The sequence below is a fragment of the Pholis gunnellus genome (assembly GCF_910591455.1).
Source record: "Pholis gunnellus genome assembly, chromosome: 19".
Lineage (NCBI taxonomy): Eukaryota > Metazoa > Chordata > Actinopteri > Perciformes > Pholidae > Pholis > Pholis gunnellus.
Genome location: NC_136546.1, coordinates 6,099,830 through 6,126,767, shown reverse-complemented (window position 1 = coordinate 6,126,767; position 26,938 = coordinate 6,099,830). Strand labels below are relative to the sequence as shown.

At 42.0% G+C, this 26,938-nt stretch overlaps 1 protein-coding gene across 1 annotated transcript in view; it reads left to right on the top strand.

Annotated features, from left to right (window-relative positions):
- The window catches only part of nt5dc1 (5'-nucleotidase domain containing 1), a 51,642-nt gene that overhangs the window by 12,469 nt on the left and 12,235 nt on the right, over positions 1 to 26,938 (top strand). Inside the window, exons 7-9 of the mRNA XM_079180189.1 lie at positions 16,590 to 16,764; positions 19,528 to 19,625; positions 25,463 to 25,584. Coding sequence (XP_079036315.1) covers positions 16,590 to 16,764; positions 19,528 to 19,625; positions 25,463 to 25,584 — 395 coding nt within the window. The remainder of the gene's footprint in view (positions 1 to 16,589; positions 16,765 to 19,527; positions 19,626 to 25,462; positions 25,585 to 26,938) is intronic.

The window sequence follows — 26,938 nt, the reverse complement described above, 5'->3', positions numbered from 1 at the left end:
TAAAAAAATATTTTTACATTGTTGTTAGTAAGTAACATTTGTTATTTTGTTCTTATTTGACTGGGACTGGTAGTTTGATCATTTGACTAGTGATTATTTGGTACCTGAGTTTTGGTACCAAAACAATACTTTTTTCATACTTCCCCTCATGACATTACCAAATAGTAGCAAATGATTATTTGCTTCGTAAAGACATAGCGGAGTAATGTCTACCTGAGCAGACAATGAAGTCGCACTCGTCTGTGTGTGTTGTAATCCTTTTGCATTTTTTTTTATTTTGTCCAGCTTGCTCTTTAGCTGCTAAATTGTTCCACTACAGTTACCAGCTAGCTGCTAAGGTTGTCTGCTGTTTCTTGCTGGGCAGGTAGTGTACAGTGGGCTCATTAGAGCGTTTTGACTGGAAACAGCTGCCTGCTTAGTCTGGAAACGAGATTGATGAGAACGCAGGGACGGAAGCAAAAACAAGTTGCTGAAAGATGCTAAAAAGCTCTGCAGAGCTGAGTGGAACTGAAGAGTTGAACTTTAAATTAGGTCCTTTATTATTGAAATTTGACCAAGGTATATACTGAGCAGGACATAATACAGTTGGGTTGATATGCTTAACTCTTGATTCAATACTATCACGATACTTAGATGCCGATTCGACATGTATTGCGATTTTTAAGTATTGCCATTCGATCTCTAAATTGATACCGTAAACCAACTAATTTTAAAATCACCGATTTGTTTCTGGCAGGGATATACAATATACATTTCCTTCTGTGTAGTCTATTTTTTTTATGCCTCGCTTTGTATTTTTTCAGTTATTCGTGTCAGTGTTGTCTCCATTTGATCCCAGAGATTTGAGGGGGGATGGAGAAAGTAATTGCAGGTTGATGTGCCCATGCCAGCAGGAAAGAGTGGAAATAAAGAGCTAAAGATAGAGTGTTTTAGCTGGGAAGTGACGGTGGTTCCGATTTAACGTTTTAATATCCAAATGCCACTAAGAGGCACTTAGAGCTTTGTGAATGGAAGGACTGAAGCTGGACCTCCTGGCTGAGTGTTGGCTGCAATTACAGAGACCCAAAGACGAAAATCATGGTTGGATGTTTGACCAACCTGAGGCTAGCTGTAAGTCAGAATAGCAAACCGAAAGCCCTCACTGCATCCTTCGACATTTCCCATGTTGAGAAAATCTTGCCTGAGTCATTATGAAATTATGGAAAGGTCGGTCTCATGAGAAAGAGGAATTAGAGCCGGAGACACTGAATTTCTAGGTTACCAAATCAGATTTTGCTCTCATTTTAGGATTTATTTTTGGTGCAGGTAATGGCTTTCGTTAGAGCCAGTTATCTTAATCAAAGCTGAGTAAGTGCTATAATGACCAGTACTTTTCATTTTTACTGTACACCCACAGCAGCTCATAGTCGGCAGTTTTTTTTACAGGGCTAGAGTTGCAATCTGTCTATCCAGCAGCTGAAGAAGATCTCTAATGCTCTAACACAATCGCACATCTTGGTCTTTGATATGTTGCAAATGTGTATTTAATCTAGTCTGGGATGGATAGTGTGGAGGCCCCAAAGGCAGTCAAAATATTACCAGATGAGTCAAAAATAGAATTAGTTAAATAATTAAAATGGTAATGCAATTTTACTTTTCCTTGAACCTCTAATCTGTTGGATAAAAAAAAGAGTAAAGCTTCACACTATTTAATTAAAAAGTTAATGAAATTATTTTAACAGTAGTGAAGGCTAACACCAACTAGCTAACCAACACAAGTTAGACGTTTTGAGTTTAGTTTGTTTGTCATTATGAGAAAGTAGACATGAAATTGCACATCTACAACATGTCAAGTACACAATAAAGTCTACGACTTATTTCCATTGTGGTCCTTGATGAAGACAACAATTATGCATTTGGGGATGAAGATAATGTTTCTGGAAAAAAAAAAAGCATGGGCTGTGTCCGAAATAACTCCCTATTCACCATAGAGTGCACAACATTTACTGTACGCCATTTTATTTGAGTATTTGTGTCAATGTATCCACTTTGTAGTGCCCTGAAAAATCCCATGATGGAATACATGTACACTACAAAAGAACATTACAGCAGTATGCAATACATTATATGGATAATTAACATCACCTGCACTTGCTCATGTGTTTTTATTCATGCTGAATGAATTAACTAAGTTAATTAGTAGAAGGCCATTTGAAGAGCGCAGACCAAGGCCGTTTCCATGAGTGAAAAATTATTTGTGTACTAGCCGTGTGATTTGGATCCACTCCAAAATGTACTGGGTTCTTCCTCTTCCCACGCTTCACCCTTCCACCATGTTTCATGAAAACTGGGCTCGTAGTTTTTTCTGTAATCCTGCCGACAAACGAACCACACCAAAAACCTAACCTCCTTGGCAGCGGTAATGAAAATGAATGCTATCTGCATCTAAGTAGCGATAGCTGAAAAGGCTGTTGCTCAGTGTGGTTAGCTAGCACTATTTTTTAAGTAAGCTAGTTTGGCACACAGTCCCCTCAATTGCTCCACTGATAGTCAATTGCACACACACATGGAAATGTTTCATTGGGAAAAGGAGAGCTAAGTAACGTTAGCTGCTAGCAGCTGGTGGGCAGCACAGTCCTGAGGAGCTAACAGATAATGTTAACGGAGGTTGCATTTATTACAATGCGTTCAAGCTCTATTCAGTACAAATGATTAGGCGAAGGTAAATTAGTTGTAAAATAATACAACTAATACAATAATCTTGTAAAATAAATTATTTTGGTGTGAAACCTGAATAAATACAGTTGTTTGAAGATGTTTTCACAGCAATATGAAATAGATATTAGAGAAGGAATTATAATCTGTTAATTTCCTAACACTAGCTCAAAGAGTTGATTGTTGTTGTTTTTTACAGTGGTATTGAATTGGGTAACGAGAATCTCGTTGGTATTGGTATCAACTGCTAAATGTCTGCTATTGTGACATTCCTAACTGCAGCGATTCAGCCGTTGCTCTTGGACCGTCTGTTGCATCTGACATTTGTAGTCGTCACGGTTTGTCCCTCCTCACGTCCCTTCCCCTGGTCCTCCATCGTCTCTGGGTAGCACAGAGGACCCGGGCCTGCTGACTGACTGTGGAGGTGGTGCTAGTGGTGAGAAAAGGCGTTAGAGGCCAAACCCAACATCTTTAACAGCTCCAGCGCTATTATGTTTATGTTTATTTTGGAAGGAGTGCCGGTATTTACGCAGAGCTCAAAATAATTATGGTGCACAAAAAACAAAAATACAAACTGTGATGCTGACCGCTCCTGCAGAGATCAGAGGCAAATATATTGAAGTCATCTATACTACTGTTTTTATTGATTTTGAGACACTAAAGTTACAGCGAGACACAGAAGAGGAACGTGATGGGAGCCAATCTCTGGAGGGGCCAGAACTGACCCATCACCAAGGGGACGGTCATTTCACAGTGCTGTTGTTGTTTTTTTAATTACTTTTACATTCCTTTCGCACTCTTCCTCGACCGAAGTGAAAAGTGACAACTCCAACACATGTTGTCAGCTACAGAAAGTTCACTGTCTCCATACCCAAAATTGTTGAAGACAAAATCAGTCATAGATTGCAGAAGAGCCAAAATCACATGTATATTATACCTCCAATCTGCACAAGTGTACAAGAAACACACATGGGAACAGTCATCAATCACTGAGCCCAACATCGGGATTTAATGGCTGCAAAGTTGCATTTTTAGTCGTCCGTCTCACGTGCACACGATGGAACTGATGCGCTTGATTTTGATCGATACAGCTGTGGCTTTGTAATTGCATTACATGCATTCCTGCTGCAACCCAAAGTGTACCGTTACGGTTCAAGTCTATTTTCTTTCGTCCTATGCCCATAGCTACATTGATCCTGTATTGACTGCTGCTGTGCTGCTTTCATTACATGGCTGCTATATAAATGAAAGTAATGAAAGCAATATTAAGAATATGGTCATAATTGAGGTTTAGAGGTTAAGGGTGTCGTCTGGGTTTTTGATAAATAGAATTGACATAACATATATTTTTGGCAGCAATGAATCTTAAAAAAAAAAAAGAATAGACTGAATGTTCTCATAGCCCTAAATAGCCTCACCCGAACCCTCACCTGTTGGATGTTTGTTTTTAATCAAAGTCCTACCAATGTACTCAGGCCCTGGCGTTTAAGAATGTGCTTTAAGAGGTCTTGGGATGTGAACCTAGTGCTTATCAGCCCCGGTGGCCTGTGTCCTAAATATACTGGAATCTGTGGATTTTCCTTTGCCGGGCTGCTCGCTCAGCTCAGGTCTGTTGTTGTTTTTTTTGGTTAAGATTTTATTTTAGGTGTTGGGCTGGGAACTATCATTGAGGACTGAGAACCATTCTTAGTACGGTGGGAAGAATGCGAAAGGAGGTTCAGAAGCCCTTGGCCCTCCAATCTAAAGAAACCCTGCATCCCTCAGTGGAAATGAATAAGGAGCAAGTCACGAAGAGCATTTATCTCACGGGCAGTATAAATATCTCTGGTTTGATTTTTACCACAGCTGATGAATAGATAGTACAAATGGACAATCATTTGGATGTAGTGCAAGTTTTTATACCCATTAGAGTGGCTTAAATAGATTTAATATGTACTCCCAGAGAAAATATACATAGTGCAGAATTAGCTGAATAGCATTTTTCTTTAAGTTTAGGGTCGTTTGCGCATCACAGAAAAGGCAACATCTGGATTTAGATCTGCGTCTGAATTATTCATTTTTTTTTCAACATTATTTGTGCAATTGTTCAAATAGTTCCATATTCCCTCTGTTGCTTTTGGCTGCAGCCAGTTAGACTGTTCCAAAAATGAGAAAAAAAAGGATAAACTGCCAAATTACATGCACCAGAATGTTTATACCTGCACAAAATCATTTTTACCATTCTTTTTTTTACTGGATCATTTGTTGTGCCTTCCCGCCATGGCTGCGACCGGATCTGAGCGAAATATTCTTTTAAATATGAGGAAATCGTTAATGTGTTATGATGTCATTTGAGCTGACTTGGCTTTTTAATTCTCCCCAAAACTGTGCTGTGAAATAACTTCAATTGTTACGTGGTCATAGTCAGGGCCGTCCTGAACAGGATAACATTGAAACCTTGGAAGGAAAACATTTATTCGTTTAATTTATGAAAGTGAGGACATATGGCAAACAGATTAACAAGAACTTTCAAAAAACGTCAATTCATATCGGACAGCTTGCCGACCCCTGGACCAGTCCATTAGACAAGAGTTGCCTTTGAAACTTTTTTCAGTTGATGTGGAGGTCATTCAAGTGCCACCTATGAAAAATGATTCCTGCCTCACTCGGAGAATAGCTGGTCAATCCCATGGAGGATTTGACTCAGGGGGCTGTCTGCAGAACGGTAATGACCACTGGTTAGGTGCCTTCAACCACCCCTCCTCTGCACTGTAATTACTGGGAGGACATTAAAGCCACATTCTCTTTTGAGAAAGAAAATCAAAACAATTCTTTGGTCCATTGGCTTTTTCATATGCAGGACAACACACGATGCGATGCACGCTCGTTGCTGCTGCTGGAAATGATAGGGAGTCTTTTATACTGGACATTTATTTTAAACCACTGGATTTGGTTTTTCTTGCAGCAAAAATGAAAAGTATAAAAGCATTTTATTAGCAAATAAAATGCTTTTATTCTTTTCATTTATTTATTCTTTTGCTATATGCACATGTGGGATTGAGCTGTTTGTTTGACGTCAGTGAATATCTCCCAGCATCGGTGGAGCAAGTGAAGAAAAGTCAAGCCTAATGCTCTCAGTAAACTAGAGGACACGTGCATTGGCTTTTATGGTAATCCAGCAAATCCAAAATAAAACAGCGTTAAAGTCAGCAGTTTCATTTTAAAACATGGCATTAAACTGCAAAAATACCGAAACGCTCTCATCAAATCCACCACGTCTCCGACCGCTCATTCACCTCAGTGTCCACTGCTAAATTGACTGGTGAATTTGTTTAGCTCCACGTGGAGTAATTGTTGTGAGCTTCCTGTCTGATAGCACGGCTGCTGTCTGGATAGAGTGAAGTCTCCTTTAACTACAGAGCTGTGGTTTGTTGTTTGATTCTCCTCCTGCACCCTTTGCAATTTTGCAACGTTCTCCCCAAAAAACCCCGTCTTGTAGGCAAACTGCTTCTACCAACCAGCAGTGTGCGTAACCTTACAGTCCATTATTTTCAACTTCATATGATAACTCTTATGATAACTTCTGGGTTGGTCTACAAAAATCTTCTAGGCCAACCCGGAAGTTATCGACAGATTCTCACTCTCAACTTTACAGACCTTATTTCAGGTATCTAACCGAAACCCCATTCAAAAAACCCTTTGACTTCGAGAAGAGGGAACCGAAAGTGCAAAAATGCTTTCCAGGTTTTGGGACTCATTCCAGCAACATTTTTATTTTGACACCAGCATTTCTATGGTGATACTGGTGTTGCCACAGTCCATGTTTATCTCAAAATGAAACACACAGTTGTCTTAAATTAACTTGTCAAGACGGGAGCACGCACATGTGCCACTTGTATGTTGACATAGCAACTGTATCCATGTTTTTACGGCTTCATAAAGGTTTAAGTTAGACGATGAAGTCATCCATGCCACAAGCCTTAGACCTAAAGTGGTCTGGAAAGTGGCAAGTTGAGTTAATTTGATGTCTTTGTTTGCATTTCTAATGTGCTCACAGCGATGGCTTTGAAATCAGAGGAACATTTCTCTTAATGAGGAACATGTATAGAACCGATCTCCGTATGTTAAGTGTTTGGCCAACTTCCAGTTGATTTTTCACATTCTCTTTCATTGCCATAGTTGATATTTCAGTTGTTTTGACAGTGACTGAGTAAAAATGATTCAACCTCTTTTCATCAAATCTATTTACCAGAGAAATTCACTGAAATGCTACCTTTTTTTGTTTGTATTTGTCCATCTTTTGAAATGTCTGTCTCAGAGATTTCTGCCTCTACCCCAATGCAATGACGGTGCCTGAATTTCATCTGACAAATTAGTTGACGAAATAATCTCATCTCAAGGATTCCGATCACGTCACGCGATCTCGCGGTCAGCTGATTTGATAATCCACAGACCTCACTGTGAACAGTTCATAGGGACTATTTCTTCAGAAGAGTTACATGGTCCCATTTAGAGTAAAATAGCAGATAAAGCAGAGTAGGATTTAGGGCGTGGCTACCTTGTGATTGACAGGTCGCTACCACGGCGTTGTCTGGTCTTTGTCTTCCAACTTCAACACTTTTCACACTTTCAGTTCATGAAAGGTTATTGGAACATTTTAGATGCCTGCTGATGTCTCAGCTTTCAAGTTGCTCCAACCTCTTGTGTCACTTTTTGTTGCAAAAAGATAAAATGGTGAAACCAGAAACCAAGATGGCGACGGCTAAAATACCAAACTCTAGGCTTCAAAACTAACAGCAACTAATGGGTGACGTTGCGGTGAATACGTCCACTTCCCATTTACAGACTATGGTCTCGTTCAATCTCGTTCAACTTTTAAATCTTGCGTCACGTCCACTTTGTCGCAACCAGCTAAATATTCAGCCATGACATTGGACATTTTTTAATAACACTAAGCTGCGGTTTCTGTACTCCGACACAACAAACTCAACGCCGGGACTCCTCTCTAAGACTCTCACTCAGGTTACCACTATTGTCCCCCGGTAACAAGACACCTCTGGTGAGATTTCAGAAAGAGACTTGGTTACACACAATAACAAAGAGCTAAAGATTATTTCTTTGTAGGGTCTTTTCCATAATGTTGTCAGACACCTCTAATAGAAATCTGGCAAAAAGAAGCACTTTTAGTGGACATACATAGACGTTGAGGATTTGCTCCGATGGATTACGTGGCTGCCAGTTGCAGCGTTCTTGTTGAATACTGGATCAATTGCAAAAATTCTTGCCCCCATTAGTCACTTAGACACAACAATTGCAAAAATTCTTGCCCCCATTAGTCACTTAGACACAAAAATGTGGGTTGAAAATGACCAAAGATTATCTTTAACACCAAGACAAATTAAACTAAAGCTGTCTGCTTGACTAAATACTAGCAGGGGTAAGTGAGAAAATACATTTTAATATTTTTGCTTCGCACACCATCCATCTGTATGATGAATGGTGAGACATGATGGTGTTTATCCAGTTCGTAATATGTGTGTTCAGGAAAGGCAACGTTTACCTTCACCCCTCCCGTCTCTGCCTTCTGTCTCCGAGGACAGGGCTACACGTAAACACCACCAATCCACAAGTGAGATTTAAATGCCAGTTGTCCCCTTGTTAGGATCACGGTCAATCTATTTCCATGTATCAAATGATCTGTTTGCTATTCAACTCCCCTTTTGCCGTTCCCTTACAGCTTTGATACAGATGTATACATTTGTTCCACAGCAAGACGTCGCACACCAGGGTGGGGATGTACACTGTTATGTCTGACTCGCTAAATTACGCCGTGGTGGCGCTTGCGCTTTGATCTGGCCTGGGTTTTCTCTCAGATAAGCTACATTTCTGTTTTGCATGCAACAATAACAGTTTGAGCACTTTTTTTTATAGTAGCAAATAAATAAACACACTCCACACTGATGAACTACATCGACTTTGCCCTGTGGAATATGGATGTTAGTGGTGCATCACACACAAGGATAGACTGATATGAAACCTAAATAATCATATGATTGGATGTTAGATATGTATCCGTAGATTTCAGTCTTCAGGACTAAGGAACATTATACTCACTGCACTGGGAGCAAATGTAATTTGCCTGTTTTTTGTGGTAACACAGGTATGTTGTAAGAAGAGAGAGACGTTGTTCTGATGGGAGGACTGACTAAAACCTTAACTTTTCTTCAGATAACAACATAATCTCTCTCCCTGTTGAGTAAGACTGAAGTGTGCAATAACACTTGGGGCCTGATGAAAGCACCAAAGACCATATTTAATGTGCTTCAATCCTGAGAGAACAATAGTTGCAGTCAGTTTAATAAGCCAGTAACAGTTCTGTTGTTGTGAAAAACACAATGAATTTGTGAGGTTGTTGCCACGTTGAACCAGATCCTGTCAACATGGGGGGAAAAAACTAACATTGCTCTGTTAGGATGCACATGGATTCAGGCTTCAAGTTGAGGGCAAGTGAATCATCTCAAAGAACTCAATAAAACTTTGGGTCCAAGGGCATGTTTAAAATTGATATAAAAAAAAGATTTGGTTCTCTCTGCTTTGACACACTGTTGGTATTTAGCCAGACGGTGTCGTAGATTTTGGTAAGACACCATAAGAGTTTATCCTTTTTCTTTTCACTTCGGCTCTGCTCTCCTGCAATCCTGTCTAACCGCACAAGTTATGGAGTGAAACCGGGGTAATTAAATCTAAGTCTTCTCTAGTAAAAACATCAGACGATCACATCACATCAATTTCAGTCGCATTCTTCCAGTTCATTCATGTCACGATATCCAACAGAATGATAGCGACGGGATATTCACACATTGAGTGCTGCATGCATATGATCAGTGATGGGTAATCAATTTGTTACAGGAAGAAAAAAACTGTTATACGAAAACTGTGACGTTGCCTTTTGTATCGATACAGAGTCGTCAAATATACAGTTCGAACTAATTTGGAGTTTCTTTAAGTAAACTGCAGCATGCGAGAGCACTCTCTCCACTTCATCACATGTCCTACAGCGAGCCCAGTCTGCACGGCCGCTGTGACCATGAGACGACTATATATAAACTGCACATCTGCACTGGAAATTGATGTGTTTGTTGGGGTATTTCGTGCAGGAATTTAGAAAGCCATTTCTGCAAAAACTATGTTGGACTCACACAGCTAAAAATGTGAAACTGAGAAATAGTAAAAAAAAGAAACAAAAAAAGAAATAAAGATGGAAGATTTGGGGGAGATAACTGACACAACCTGACTAAAAAGAACCAACCAGGACTGTCGAGATGCAGAAACGTTGTCTGCCAAGAGAGAGATGACTCCCAACATGCTGCTTTTGGCCCGGAGCTATTGTTTACGGAGATTGCACCTTGAGATGGGAGGATCATTCATCACTGAAGTGCCATAAACCCCCTATGATTAAAAGGAACCTGGTCGGACTTGCTCAGGATGTTCCACATTTTGCTTTCTGTGCTTTTTTTAATTGTTCTTCTGTGAGTCAGCACCATTGAGCCAATATAGACTTACTTAAATATACGTTAACGGGTAATTGAACTCCTTTTAATTAACTTTAATTGGGACATTTTGGAATAATTTCTTTCGATGTATCTCAGATGCTTCTGCACATTTTTTTAAGCCACAGTGTTTTGCGAGGGTTCATAATACAATATGTGATGCTCCCTGAGATCAGACCTCGAGGAATCTTCACAGTTTTCTTAAGATAGCTCCGGCTAATCATAGCTCTGGTTTGGTGTAATGACAGATTGCAGTGTCCTTCACATTTGCTCTGAGGGGAGAGTGACTGTGCGTCTGGCGTCATTGTCCCCCCACAGTGATCTGCACACATATGTCCAGAAACCACCATTCCTTTGTTTCTCATCTGGCTTTTTATTGTCGGTTTTTTGCTGTGCTTCGGCAGCGTTTCTTCACATGGATGGAAACCTTTGGAATTAGAAATCATTTAGACAAAAAAAAAAAAGAATCTATAACCACTCATAGAAATCTGCTATCGATCTGATTGTCGACTTATTCGTGTGAATGAGTAAAGAGTTTCCTGCTCTCGTGATTGCTTGAACAGTTCCTGCCTAGCACTTGTCATGATGTAGTTACATGTACATTATGTAAATTGTTATTGCAATAGCATCAGTTATATCAGAACTTGAGAGTATTTCTTCAATGGAAGAGGAGCAAAGAATGGCACTGAGGGCAAAGATGTTTTTGCTCTTCTCCCGACTGGCCTCGGCAACAGTTTGATCGACAGATGGTCCATCCAATGCCCTGCCAAGTACCAACAATTCTAAATGTCAAATTACATCTCTAATATCTATTTTATATTGTTATAAACGTTATTCACGCTTCCCACCAAAAACAAAATTCTACAAGGTTACATTTAAACACATGATAGCATTATAATTTACATTCACCCGATACGCATTCTTTTCTGAGTAGAGCTTGAACGTGTCATAATCAAATCAATGCAACCTCCGTTAACGTTGTTGTGGCAAAATGACGAGAAGAGACGTGGAATTGGAGTTGCAACCCAGCGGGAAGTGTTTTAATGAGCACAACGCAACATACAACACATCCGAAGTGTTAGTTCTTACGGTCTTACTCTTATAGTCTAAATTCAGCCTCCTTATGTCACTTTCCACCAATCAAACCAGTCGGTTGAACCGCAAACAAAGCACATCCTGCTTTCTCATTTTGGTATGTTCTTTTGTCCTCATCTGGGTCAAGGTAACAGAACAAATTGGCAGAACAAATGATATTTAACGGGAAATGTTTACAACAACGTTAGCTGTTAGCATCCGTTATGAGCAGGACTGTGTCAGTGAGAGACCATGTGCTGTTGGCAGAAGAACAGCATGGGAATGAAATAAAATACACCAAGTGTCTGATCAAGTTAGTTGTTCCAAATGTTTTAATGTTGTTCCTCCACGGCTGATTTTTGACTTGCGGTTGAGAATAATTGTGAGCTCTATATCTTCTTTACTGACCGACCCATGTGGTGTGTGTTGCGTTGCTGTAACATTACTGTCTGTGCCGACGTAAAGTACGTGTGTAAATGTGAAATTAAGTAGCTATCCAAACACAGCGCCTAAACAGAAAACCTACCTTTACCATGATGTCAACATTTGTATGAATCTAGCTCTAAACATTTGATGTTGTACTTTAATATCACATTCTACCAATGTACTGTTACAGTGTACTGTATATTACACATCAACGTCATACTTTGTATATGTTAAGAACGTGCCCTATTGTCCAAGCTTTTTTTTTAAAAGGAAAAAACCTGTGTGCACCGAGAGGGACATAATGCAGCAATTTGCGGTCATTGTGCTAAAAACGGAAAGTCCACAGACAAAATGGCCCGGCCACTGTTTTCAACATGGTTCCAACAGGTGCTGGAAAACACAGCTTGTGTGGATGCTTCAGGGAAAACACTTGAGATTATAGCTTCCCTTCAGAAATCATCCCCATTTGCTATATATACATATATATATATACATATATATAGATATACGCAGAGCTTGATGCTCCTTATGTATAATGAGGAAATGGATAAATGTATCTATGTTTGTTTTGATAGCCTTCATCTCCCTTGCTCATTAACTTGATAAAGAAAACTAACGTGCCTCTTAGATTCTGTCCCCTCAGCACGTTTTTGGTGTGGCTGTTTGTGAAACGCTCCCGTGCTCGCCCCTAATTTGCACTGGAAACTGCTGATTTGTGCATCCTGTCAAGGCCCCTTTGATGTGTGAGAGAGATTGAGCCACTGTCGGCTGCGGTTCTCCCTCTGACGTTGGGCAGCTCTCCAGGCGTCCGGGCCCGGTGCCCAACCACAGGCCCTGCGGGCCCTTCAGGGGCACTTCAGTCCCTTCACAGCCGGAGCCTGCAGACGCACATTTTACTCAGCAGCACCCGCATCCTGCGTGAAGTGAGCTGGCACTGGTGATAGCCTCAGTAGAGTTTGAAATATGCTTTTCTCTGCGGGACTTGTAGATTGATCACATGCCTTTGCTCGGTCCCAAAATGCACCACAGTATTAGCCTGGCCTCTCTGCTGTCGACCTAATGCCAGACAGACGTCGGACGTCAGTTATGCAAACAGGAAGTTGTCGTTGTGAGGTTACACCGAGGCCGTGTCGGAGCTGAAGGCACCCCAAACAAACAAACTGAAGCAGTTTTACCAAGTTTATGATGGATTTCAACAGAAGTCGTGAGACTCATTATCCAAACATTTTTGACATTAATGCAGGAAGTAATCCATCATAAAAGAGGCAGAGGTGCCGGTCTGTCACGTCAACAGATCAGGGTTTACTCACATGCATCCACATAAGCAGTCGCTGGATCCAGCAAATCACTTCCTGTCCTGCTGCTGTTCACTAGACTCTGCGGATCTCTCATTGAGAGTTTCATACATAGATCTTTGTGAGAAAGTGACTCCTATTCCTGCCGTTTGCGATCTATATTCTAAAAAGAAGTATCCCCAATACTACGACAGTACTACTAGAGCCATTTCAGCCAGCAGTACATGGCTTTGCTTATATACACCTGCATCAAACATCACAGCTTTGCAATTTGCCGTGTATGGTTTTACTTTTAAGATGGAAGCTTTATCTGTCCTTTGTTCCTTGGTTGGGTATTTTGGCAATTATACACAAAATCCACAACCTACTTTGATACGGTACAACATGGGCGGACCCTTTTTCCAGGGACCTCGTTTCAGCTGTGTACTTGGGTGGTCCATTTTAAGGTCCCCGTGGAATAAAACAGCTTCTGCATCTCTGCAGCGTGGCATCTGATCAAATGTAACACAAGGGTGGCGAGATCAATTGTTTATTCTGTCACACACATCAGTGCGACATGGGATTTTGATGGCAGGGGAGCTCTCTTAACCTCCATCAGCTGACCTCCCTGGCTGTGGGTAATGAGGCAGGACAGGCTTTCTACTGCCGGGTCCCAGAGGACGAAACAGCCCCACTGAGGGCCTGATGTTGATGTGGCAACCTGCTTTTTCTCTTGAACTGAAGGTATATTTGTGGATACAAAGAAAAAGACGAAAGAAAAACATTGCTGATAATTGGAACCAAATGTTTACATATAAAACATTTTTAAAGGTGTGAATTTTGGGCTCCTGATTGGGATCTTGCTTGCTTGTTGCTTGCTTGTGTTTGTTGTCATCTTCTGGTTAGAAACCTCCACTGCCCTCTTAAAGCCTTATAGAGCATTTTCCCTCCCTCAAGCAAATCCTGTGTTCCACCACAGGAGAGCAGCATGTCCAAGCTTTTCAAACGCTCACTGCAGGATTTTCATGAGCCGCTTAAACCCATCATCCACATTTTAGGCTCACGCCCAAGAACCGAGTAGTTTGTTATTTAGCAATTTCTGATGTCAAAATATTTGGGGTACTCAACTCCAGGAAGTAGGAAACATACATAAACAGCCGCTATTCAGTTTCTCTGTGCAGGGTTACTTCATGATCAAGAGGTGACTACAAAGACCGAAAGCTTATTAAGCAGAGGTGCCATAATATACAACCCCTCTAATGGACAATGCAGACAGAACTGTATTTGAAAAGGCTCAACCTCTCCCCCCAAGACCCAAAGTGTCTCGGTTCAAGTTCAAGTTTCCACGCATGAAGTCAGGGCCCAGTGGTTCATCTCCTTTCTTCAAAGCAAACTTTTATCCTCTAAAGGTCCCAATAGGAATCTATAGGTGTTCAGAACCCACATCCTATTCCAGTGCTTCCTAAGCTGAAACAAATTAATCCAAGGACACCTATTTGATTTTTTTAAACGTTGTCCCATGGTCCCCCATCTGATATGATCTTTGCTTTTACATTTTTTATAACAGAAAGTGTGTAAAACCCATCACCAAAATAGTCATACATTGTGTCATTGTTACGTATGGATGTATTCATATTGAAAATCCATGTTTCCCCTTTTTCATAGCGACCCCCTGGAAACGCCTTAAGGACCCCTGTGGGTCCCCGGACCCCACTTTGAAAATGTCTGACCTATGTCTATATGAGCTGACAGCGAGGTTGATAAAAATCAGTTTATTACCAAATAATTCATTTATTCATGCCATGCTAACAGCAGGGGAAGAAAGGGAAGATCTCCCATTCCTATGAATTACAATTTAGGACATTTTCTCCCTCTGCTTGTAATTATGGTCTGTACTATGTAACACGAACACCGTATTAGTTCATGTACCGCAGGCTCTAATGATTTACCCAACTGGCAATAGGGCCACGGGTTGGCGATAATGTTGTTAACTGTGTCATAGAGTAAGATCTACACAACTAATTGGCGGGGCTGCTATGACATGTAGCAGGAATATTCATGGTCTCCAGAGGATATTTTCTACTGCTTTTTGTGATCTCATGACCTTTCGTCAGTGCAACCATGGGATCAAAGTTTTGTAAAGAATGAATATGAAACGTGAGCTGTCAGAGTAACATGAGATTCACTCAACATGTTGATGCTCCCATGAGGATGAACCCTGACTAGTGTGGACACACGCTGAGCTGTCCTCTTGCACCATCCTTAATTTAAAATGTCAGCAGTGCACACAAGATATTCTGTAATGGAATAGACAGTTGTCATGCTGCTAAGAGGATAAACCCATTTCATTTTGGTGACCCAATGACCTTTTTTGCCTTGCGACACCTTCAGAAAACTTTGTTTTTTTACAATCGACTCTCAGAATACTGTAGTAACACTATCGGTGTGTTGTTCTATTGGGTAAAAACATCAAAGCTTCAGATCTGTATACTTGATTTGCCACAAAAATGTGACTCCATGGAGCTTTTTGATGTTCACACTGATAAGAACACATCAGAACTGTGTCATGTGTCAGGCAAAAAAAACATAACTAGGACACTTAGGGCCACAGAGTCTATCTGACTCCGAGAGGCCGGCGCTCTCTGCCAGGGTAAACACCTAAGCTCATGAATACACACCACTCATCCACAACCTGCCCCGTGCTCCTAAGTCCTCTTTTCTCCTGCTTGTGAAAGAAGTAACGCCACTTCTCACTCATTGGTCACCCTCTTCAGCTCGAGAGCAAATAGCATGTACAGTTCGCCCCGTTTCTCTGTTTCGAAAAGGTTGGATTGAAATTTTGTTTACATCATTAGATCATGCCATTTAAAAGTAATCGCACAGCAAAGGAAAGGGTGGTGTTTTTCTATGTAACTCATCAGGATTACAAAACAGTCTCATTTCCTGTAATTACAAACCCCTAAGAAGTTCCCTCCCAATACCAGAACAATTGCACATTTCGTAAACCTAGTCTTCACACATGAACGTACCGTTATATGTTGCGAATCGGCATCAAAGTGTCCCTATTCCTTACAGGTTATGTTTTATTCATGGTTTTTTACTGTATATTCATGAGGCTTTGCTGAGAACATTCGGTGAAGAGGTATATTCTGTGATGGACTGGGATTGTGTAACACAGATCAGAGCGCTGCCATATTTAGCTCTGTACAGTATGCTGACAGGATGTACTGACGGGCAGCTGGGGGGCTTCAAAGTGAGGAAAGCCCATTGACTGTGCCTCAGAAGTGTGTGACCCTTTATCTCCGTGAAAATTAATGTGGAGAATTCACCCTTGGCTCGATCTGTAAATATTTAGTCTGTAATAGTAAGAAATGGAAGCATGTGTCCTTTGATGTCTGTCTCCTAAAAGGTTTTATTGGATTCTGTGAAGAGGATGGTCCATTGTGATTTATTTCAGCCATTTGAAGACTCTTCTTAGTCCTAAATGTGCACGTCTCTCTCTATATATATGTATCTTGATGCTTTACAAAGCTTGGTGTAGCTTCATTTCTTTCTTTATCTATCTGACTTTTCTGACTGTGTCTGTGTACAGAGGACGCAGGGACCTACTTCCCCAGTTTGAAGAGGGACCCGGGCCGGTACCTGCAGCCCTGCTCTGACTCTGTCAAGGCCTGGCTGCGCAGCATGAAGACCGCCGGGAAGGTCCTCCTCCTCATCACCAGCTCCCACAGTGACTACTGCAGGCTTATCTGCGAACACATCCTGGGGTAAGACTTCCCACACCTGGGAGCCGCAGACTGGCCCCCTCTGTACCGTAACTGCCCCCGCAGGATTTATAACCTGGAAAAGTCAACGCGGGCTCACCTGTCTTTACTTACCATCATCATCGCACACATATGCAACACTCGCATATCTCCCAGCAGCCTTCAGCAGCCCCCTCTGAACATTGAGCTATTCCTGTGCTTTTGTTCTTTTTACTTTGCAGATGTGAAAAAGTGTTCGCATTCCTCATCAACAAGAATTGTTTATCACACAAATGTTAATTCTTAAGAGGAAAAAGTCTGTCTTGCTAAGTTTGCATTGAACTGTAAATCAAATAGATAAGCATAAATACAAGTTTGTCAGAAGTAAAAAGCTAAAGTTAGGCAATAAACAAACTAAACCACCACGAAGCTAAAGGCTGATGATGTTTAGCCACTTTTTTTAAGACGCGTAAAAGCGTCAAAATTCACAAGAGGGCTATTTACTGCAAATGTAGTCGTACAAAAAGTGCTAATCTCTTAAGCTTGTGGTAACCCACAGACCTTACTTCAGGCACCCAACCAAGAACCCATTTTTTTTTTAAAACTGGTTTCGAGATGATAATAATAACAAACAGACCGGATTAAGCAAAAGGTAAAGAGAAAACTTTTATTTCTCTGTAGGGTCATTTACAAAACGTTGTCAGACACTTATGATAAAAACCTGAGCCAAAAATACCAAAGTGACTCTTTACGTTCAATCATTCTTGACTTTGCTTATAAGCTAAGTAGATATCAACTTTTAAGTTTGTACGCTTTCAAGTTCTGTAAAAAGCTACTAAATTATTTGAAATTTAAAGGGTACAACCAACAATAATTGGTACTCCCAAAAATCTAATTTCCTTATTTGGCAAGGCTTATGATCACTGGACTCCGAATGCTCACAGTTAGCCATTTCTTACACTTAACACCCAACACTTTATAATTATAGGTGTGCGGCAAAAGGGATTCTTGTTCCAGCAAGCTGTTGGTAGTTCAACACTGGCTTCGTGCTTCACTGGCCTCCCTCTGTTTGCAGTGCCCACTGTGTGCGGTTTAGGTGTATTTTTCTAGCCTAAGCCCTGTTATACACTCGATCTAGCAGCAAGAGAGCCTTGAAACAAACACAAAGTCCACGTTATTGCTGTGCTTTAAACAAACACTAGCCCCCCCCCCCACTTGTTCTTTGTAAGGTGTTATCTTACACTCGCCTGCTCGGCCAAGGCGAAAAGCAGGTTTGAGGTGAAGCCGTTTTGCTTTTGCTCTGGATGTTTGTCTCACCTCCTCCTCCTCCTCCTCCTCACACTCTTCCACCCCCCTCTCCCCATTTCCTGTGAGGCAGCAAGCAAGCAGCCTGGTCACTCCTGTTGTTCCTCACCCCTTTCCCTTGCTCCCCCGCTGTCCCCCCCCCCCCCCCCCGCTCCCCGCTCCCCCCTCCTCCCCCCCTGTGTCTTTGACCTCCAGCACCGCGGCATGTGTCCATGTGTCGCCCTCCCAAGGAGAGCGCCAGCTGTGAATGAGCGTGTGTGCTCAAAATCATGTTCAGGTCATCGCTTTACAAGGGTCAGGGGGATGCAGATTTATGTCGCGATTTGCCGCAGGAGGAAGTCGGGCCGCCCCTTCATCTCGCCAGAGGTTGTTGGTGGTGGTGGAGAAGTGTGCTTTGTTCGCGCGTTCGCTCGGCCTGCACAGCTGGCCTCCAGCCCGCTTCAGTGTGGTGAGCCGGCTGGATGCCAGTGACAGTCGGCTGTCAGAAGTAGCACAGCAAGGCCAGAGCTGTCTGACACGAGGTCGGTACCCATCGAGCTGGCCAGAGACGCTGCCGCTTGGCATTTATTGCAGGAGTGCTGCACACTTTATTGATTTGTCAGCTGTTGTTTTTAGTCGTCCTGAAGTGTTGAACTTGTTTTCTGGCTTTAGTAAAATGACAACAGTCCAGACAGAGCCAAGTATCTTCTTCTCCCACTGTAGGAAATTAGCGTCAACATCAACGCATTTACAATCTGATAAAGTACGATTGAAGACTCAAACACATTTTATATATATAGATCCAACCAGTCAAATCTCCTTTCAAGATGAGCACAATTCAGACAACTAATAACTCAAATTCAGCTGCTCAATACACAACTCTATTAACATTTGACAATTGCAAAAAATACGTCACGTTAATAGGTCACGGTCGAATAAAAGAAAAAGTAGCAAATGTAGCAAACAAGTCATAATATATAAACAAACTGTAATATTAGTTTATATAAGCTATACTGAGAAAGTATAGCAAGCTGTTTTATGATATGATAAACATTTATATGATAGAAACCACTCCCCCACACAGTATGCACATACAAACTCATGCATCAAACTGATTGGTTTACATGTTTTCAAGTTCCCACTAAGAAGTACTTCCTGTTACATAAGGCTTTCTCTATAGGGATTCTCTTTACATATACATGTACGGCACATACACATACAGTACTGTAGGTCTCCTTGGAGACACCATCCAGCTCCCAACATGCACACTGTCACTTCATGACTGTGTGTTTACTTTATTAAGTATTGCTCCCAGCAGCACTGTGAGTGTACGCTGTTTATTGTTCCACGTTTTCCATCGTCTGTACAGACTGTTTAGCTTCACCCGAGCTATTTGCGCTTGTGTAACTCAACTGTATTTGGATGCTGTCCAGGCATTGTCCTTCACACGGCGGCCAGGCGCCTTTTCACGGAGGATAATGTTGTTTCTCTGGCTGTTTGCAGGAAGGATTTCGAAGAGCTATTTGACGTCATCATCACGAACGCCTTGAAGCCCGGTTTCTTCTCCTTGGTGCCCCAGCAGAGGCCCTTCAGGACCCTTGGTGAGTGCTGGCCTGCTGCTCCCATGCCCCGCTGCACTTTATCAGCTTTTGGTAAATCATTTAGTCTCTGGAATTTTAACAAATATTGGAAAAAAACCAACCCAAATCCAGTCAAACAGTAGTTAGTGTCAGTATAGTCTGACCCACTGGATGTAGACTGTGGGTGTAAGTCGGACATTGGCCTTGTATTTCTCGCGGCATTCTCCTCCCCTTCTTCTTTTTCTAATTTTTTTATTCTTTTATTTTGGAACTTTTAGTTGCCTTTAGTAAACAGTGTGACAGTTAGCATCTTCCAGAAAAAAAAGCTCCAGTACAGATATGGCATCAGGACAAAGTTAGCCTAGCTTAGCATAAAGCCTGGAAGCAGTAGGGAACAGCTAGCATGGCTCTGTCCCAACTAACGAAACAACACCTAAAACTCACTGACCCACATGATGCATCTTCTTTGTTGAGTCTGTACACAAACAAAGGTTTGAAAATGACATTTCGTGGTTTTAGGGGGAGCTACGTGCCGTGCCGCCAAGTTTGGTACCATTGAGCCTGCACAGAGACCAAAAGCTGTTCTCCCCTACTGTATCTGGAGAAACACACAGTAGCCAAATACGCTACAAAGAAGTACTGGGTGGATGTATCTGTCAAGAAATAGTTTTAACACATAATCCCCCCTAAAAATAAATGTATTGTTTGTGTACAGATTAAAGAAAGCAAGATACGTGTTAATTTGTGATCTTCAGAAGTGTCTTTATGCTAAGCTAGGCTAACCACATCCTGACTCCAGTTCTGTACTTCTGTACACTCACAGACATGAGATTAATATGTCTCTCCCTCTCAGAGAATAAGGATATTTCCCCAAATTTTGAACTGTTCCTTTAAGCCAGAACATTTTAGGTTTGAGTCGTGTCCTTTAACGCGTGCAGATATCTGTTAGCAGAGCAGCGTTTAGCAAAGAGGGGTCAGTTCGGTCTGTTGCTGTTTTTAAAGGCCTTTAAAACAAACAAAAGTCCATTCACCTCCATTTGTATTGAGATATCTTAAATATTGGGCACATGGAATCAAATCTACCTGCACAGCTGGACACCACTTTAGGTAGATAATGTAATGTGTTTGTTTTTTCATAAGTTGGGTAAAGCAGTGCTTTTTAGACACTTGCAATATCCTACTTCTTTTGTTACATTAGTACATCGGGGGGGAATCAGTCCAACTGTAATCTCCACAGAGAAGATTTCAAACAGCTGTTAGTTGTGTTTGTGAGATCGATATCCGTTGCCAACATTTCGTTGGCTCGGATCCTCGTCATCAGCGGTCCACATGACGCCTACCTTCCTGGGCTGTCTTCCCTCTCTCATTAGCGCAGTCATCTGATCCTGGATGCTCATGTTGAAGGTGTACACTGGCAGCCCTTTGGAATGCTTCCCTCATCTGGATTGTGTCCCTGCCAGCAATAACACTGGGGATGCATTATGCGTGAAGGCAGGATGATCCACTCAGTGAAATATTCTCTTCTCTCTCTCTCTCTCTCTCTCTCTCTCTCTCTCTCTCTCTCTCTCCTTGCTCTTTCTGAGTTTTGCCACGTTGGTAGAAAAAAACCCCATCAACATCTGCTCTTCTTCTGGCCTCCACAAATACCGGCTTCTCCTTCTTCTTTATTTTGGGAACATCCCTTGTTATTATGCAATCTTAAAATGTTCCTTTTTATTTATGAGCTAATGAAGTCGATTTAGAAGACTTTGACACAGAAAATGTTTTATTTTACGACTCAACAAGTATTTGTAGCAATGACTCACAGTACAATCATCAGCTCACAAATGATTTATTCCACTTAGGCGTGGGCGGTATTTATCTGTGAGGAAGTGTCCTCATACCAATGGGTGACTGACTATCTGGGGAAAAGTCATCAATGACAAGTTGAAAATGGCACCTTTGCTCATTAGAATGACTTTTAATATCACACGTGTGACACGGAAGGGAAGTGGCTTTCGTTGCCAGACCTGCTTTAGGCTCCAGAAGCCCACCGTGAATGGTGAAAACAAGGCTTTTCACAATATATTTAACACAGGACATAGTGTTAACGCTGGTTGTTTTACAGTGGTCCTTTTGCCATGCCCCGCACCCACAAGCTGTCTGTCCCCACACAGCAGTTTACAGTGAGTTTGAGCCGGCTCAAAGTACTACTGCGGCTATCAGCTGTAAGCTAGCTCCAAACACTATTTGGGATGGCATCTGGTTGAATTCTCCAGACCACATATCTCTCATTCCTCTTTCTCTTAAAGTCCAGCATCTTTACAGCTGTTACACGTGTGTGTGTGTGCGTGTGCACTCCCACATGTGCAGGTGCTCATCCCTGTTCTTTCACTCTCCCGTGTCACAATATTTATTGCATATTTAACCTCATTTTGAACCCGTGGTGGCCCATACTCCCTAGAGCGCCATGGTTTTGTCAGTGAGAGTGAGGATCTGCCTTCAACCTGCTGCTGTTGCTCTTAAACAGCAGTCAGAGCAGACCCAGAGGAGCAATTATCCCCTTCAAACAAAGATGTTCTATTGATCCTTAGGTAACAGCCAAGGAAAGCATACCACATTTAAAAGGCTATTTATTAGTGTAATTAAAGATGTTTCAACTTGCTGCCAATACAAATAAATCACAAATGGTTGTTTATGTTAGCCTTCAGTTAACCGGGTTTGTCCCGTTGAGATTCACAGGATATTGACAGTCATCATCTCATTAGTCTGACTCACTGGATTTAGAAACATTTCCATCAACTGGTCTGGAGCCTATAAACTCAGCAACAGCCTAGTTTAGTCGGAGCTTAAAAAGAAGTAGGGGTTGCTAACCGGAAACAAATCAAGTCAGCTTGGTCGCCTAATGTACGATACAAAAAAGGGGGAAAGGTCTTCAGGAATTTATTTTAATTGGGCAAGATTTATTTTATTTGTTCCTTCACGTCAGCTCGTATTGGCCAGGTTTCATGCTGTCCTGAGACGAAGACAGGCATTCACTGGTTGTGGTTGATTAATAAATTACCATTTCTTTTCTATCCCGAGAGTTTACAGCTCAACTCTCTCTTTTCAGCCGTTTGAGGCCATATAGAGCAGCGGTTGTGTGAATACAGTCTGCACTGTATAACTCTGGATTAGAGCTGCATTAATTCATTTTGAGTGCGATGCCAAGTCTGCTCACTGGAAGGGAAGACTGAGCCATTGAACATCTCGAACATTTCTTTTTTTATTTAAATGTAAGGGCAAGTCAGCCTGCAGTGAAAAGCAGCATCTGTCTGCTCTTGATGAATGATAGTATCAACACACCGCTGACATCATAGTGCCAACACTCAATCTGCCACCTACTCTTCATGTACACCACCTTTTTAGAAGGTATGCAGCGCTCGTGACTTGTTCGGCACTTTGCAACCTGAAGTCATGCAAGAGGTTGACGCCCAACACAGCAAAATACTGCAGATACAGACACCCTCACACACTTCTAGTCGGTCACAAGTGATGAGTGAGGAGGTTATTTTTGTGTGAATCTATCCGAATATCTGAAGAGCTAGATATTTTCCTCAAGAGTTGGTTGAGACCAAAAACCGAGCTAAAAGGAGAATGAATATTGGACTTAAATTAGCTAGTTGGACACAAATGTGACCCCAAATAAAGGATAATGTTGCTCCATAATAGTTCCAAATAATCAATTGTTTGCCAACCAATTAGCCATATCGACTTGATGATGGTAATGACAGGTGACGTGAGGGTTCACAACTTGTTTTCGCTGCTCCCAAGTGGGGGAAAAGCAAATCTGTTATTCCAGGTTTGACCATTTTTCAGCAGACATTTTTAGCCACACTAGGCAAGGTAAGTTTATTTGTCTCTATGGACGGCAGTGTCAGTCTCTCAGTCCACCACTTTGGTCCAGACAGAATTGATCGGGTTATTGTTGTGTAAATTTCAGTCCACGCACCAGAGACAATTTTATCAGTGTGGGGGATAATTTTCTCATCGCTTTGTGTATTATTGTATGTAAAACGCTCATTGTAGAATGTTCTTATGAGACCAGCTGTAGGGTCCATGGATGGAACGCTCTGGTTGTGATTCACCTGATGGTAGGCCTCCATTTGAGCGGATCGTTTCAGATGTCTGTCACTAGCGTTTTTTTCTCGCAGAAGGATGTTGCAGCGGTGCTACTTCCAGCTTGTAGCCACAGCTTATGTTTGAAACAAGCTGCAACCGTCATAGCAATAACTTTGACAGCTACACATAGATTGATTGACACACGTGCAGACAAACCAGTGTGGAATTCCGATGCGTGGTGCATTGTTTTTGTGCAGGATTATTCATATTATTACTATTCACGTTAATTTAATTTGGGGCAAAAAACGGGACAATTTAATATTTTACAGATATTTGTCGGGGCTCTGGACACCCAGCTTGAAATTCGGGACAATTGTGGACAAACCGGGACATCTGGTCACCGTACATCAGCCTCAGCTGTATTTTGATTTGATTTGATTTGATTTCTTGGACATATCCCAAAAAAATTAATGTATATAACAGACACGTACACAAACACATATGCATTGAAAAATGTTTTACATTTATCGTTTACATTTTCACAGTAAGCATGCTGATATTAGCATGTAGCACAAAGCGCTGCTGTGCGTTAATACAGCCTCACAGAACCGCTAGCATGCCTGTAGTCAACTTGAATAAGTCCATCTGGAAGCAAGCTGCAACATGATAAAACATGAGTTTCATTATACTATGCCGCTGTCGTATAGCGATACAATACAACAGCGCAGCTATTTAAATGCACAACAGTAACACGAGAAGGAACTGCACTTGTATTCTCAGCTGGACCTTTCTGGACTCTTCACTAAACTACGTTTTCTTCTAAGCAAAGCACAGAAGCTGTGGCCATCGAGGGGAAAATCCTCAGTCACTACTCATGAGCTGCGGGAGCTCAGAATGACTGGGCGTTTTGCACGGCTTAACACGCGGCTCCCGACACTTTCAGAGGGTAAATGTGAGGTTTTTTGGAAGTGTTTCCCGGCTGACACGTGGTGTGAAGTGGGGGTTGGACTGAAGCGGACCCGTCTCCACTGCTCTGCTGAGCCGTGGTGATGGCTGCTGGAACACAGTACGCGTCAACAACAGCTCGGATATCTTTGTGTGGAGAGTGACTTCAATTGTACCTCGTGGTTTTCCTGTTTCATTAAGATGATGATTTGTCATTATTTATTTGATCTTTGTTCAACAGAAGTCTTCTCTTGAGAGTGTCCTTGCTAAAAATGAGGACCTGCATGGTTTCAGGGTTTGTACAGCTCTTTTGTTGTCAGTGGAAGTTCGGATAAAAATCACATCAATCATCAAACCTTAAATCTGTTTCTTTTTTTCCTTGCTGTAACGTTAGCTAATATCACTGGCAGAGATATTGAAATGCAAGATGCTGTTTATTAGTGCAAAGGGTGCATAGAATTTATATCACAGCCGCTTTCGGGCAGATTTATTTAAGTAGTTTTCATAGGCCTGAATGGGTTAAATTATCCTGTAATTCACAAGGAAAAGCAAAGATTAGAGCAAAGTATGGAAAAAAAGATTATTGTCCTGCACCCCTATCCTGTTCATCACATTTACCTTGTAGAGAGCAGACCGACACTTTCCTGGGAGTATTGGGAGCATAATTCACACTCTGCCTCTGCTATTTCGTCTCCTTGTGGGCCTGCTGGTGAGTGCGGCGAGGTTTAGCTGTCGAGGTTTGGCGCTGGCGGACTCGAGGCCGTGCGGTCATGTAGCTGCCGGCTGTTCGGTCACAAACTGTGGTGTGTCTGACTCCCTGTCCTCTCCCGCAGTGAACGACGTTGAGGAGAGCGAGGGGCTGGCGTCGCTGGACAAACCCGGCTGGTACTCCCAGGGCAACTGGCCGCACCTCCACGAGCTGGTCAAGACCATTACGGGCAAGCCGGAGCCCAAGGTAGGCCAGACGCCTTGTTCTGTACAATAACAGGAGCGGAGCGGTCCGACCTTTGGTCGAGCAACGTCTCCGGCTCGCTTTGAGGTTGACTCCAACTTTGTTTTTTGGCAGAGGCTGAGTAAGATGAGGGCCTAAATCAGGCTCAGGCAGATTCACACTAGTGTGAGGGAGAGAAGGAACATGGCCCTTGGCATGACTGTCGATGGGGCTGCTGTGTGCCAGCACGCTGCGAGCCCACCGATGAAACACGCCACATAGTGCAGCCAACTCCCCTCATACCTCTTATATACAATGCGGTTCATTCTTAGGGACGGTTTCTACACAGATCAAAGAGCTCTTTTTCTTTACCTCTCGGGTAAGGTAGAGAACTTAGCTTAATAAGAGTCCTGTGCAACAGTCCTTATGTTTACATGACAGCAATATTCTGATTCAGTACATCTCGACTGAAAACAACCCAGGTAAGCTTGAACTTATACAGGAACTGTGAGAAATGCATGATTGCATTAAAAAAGTCAACTTTTTTGACACCGATTTTATGCATTCTGGTGCGTTCTTTACACTACGACAGTATTCCTAACATTAAATAAAAAATATATGTTGCAATATGTTAAGTCCTAACCCCTGTATCACGATCACCACTCCCTAAAAGCAACACATCAGAGAGGTTTTACACTAATTAAGAGTTTGATGAAATTCCCTAAAAGCGGGTGCCAGTTTATGCTGGGATGCCTTTGGGACGGGCCATGGGAGCTGCACGATTTGTTCAGCTCTACTTTCTGGTTCTGTTCACATATAATAAAAAACTAAATGCGTTTTTAATTTCACCTTTTGAGACATGCCAAAAACAGAAGGTCAAATAATTACAAAACCAAAATCGTTCAAATTAAAAAAACGCTCACTTAAAATGTGCCACAGCAGCTTTGTGAGATAATAGTTCCCATGTGCTTGTTGCCCATTGGTTGGTTGGCAATTGAAAGATTTCGAAGATAAACCCCACACAAATATCTCCTAAGTCTGTGTTGTGGTGTTGTGCAAAGACAGGGCACAACACCACAGAGTACAAATACAAGCACCAACAATGCACTATTGATTACACTTGAACAAAAATAAATGCTGAATCATCTTGAACCCTTTGGCAGTCTGAATTTGAGCCAGCCGCCAAAGCTCACATTAGACAGTGTAGTGAAAGCTCCTTGGCTGGTGGCTGCATGCGGGGAGGGGCAGCTCACTGTCCCAGCACTGGAATGCCTCATCTGTGGGGAAAATCTATGAAATGGTCTGCAGCGGTCCAGAGTGAGCTCAAGAGGAGTACTGTACTGTATGCTTATGTGTGTGTGTGTGTGTGTGTGTGTGT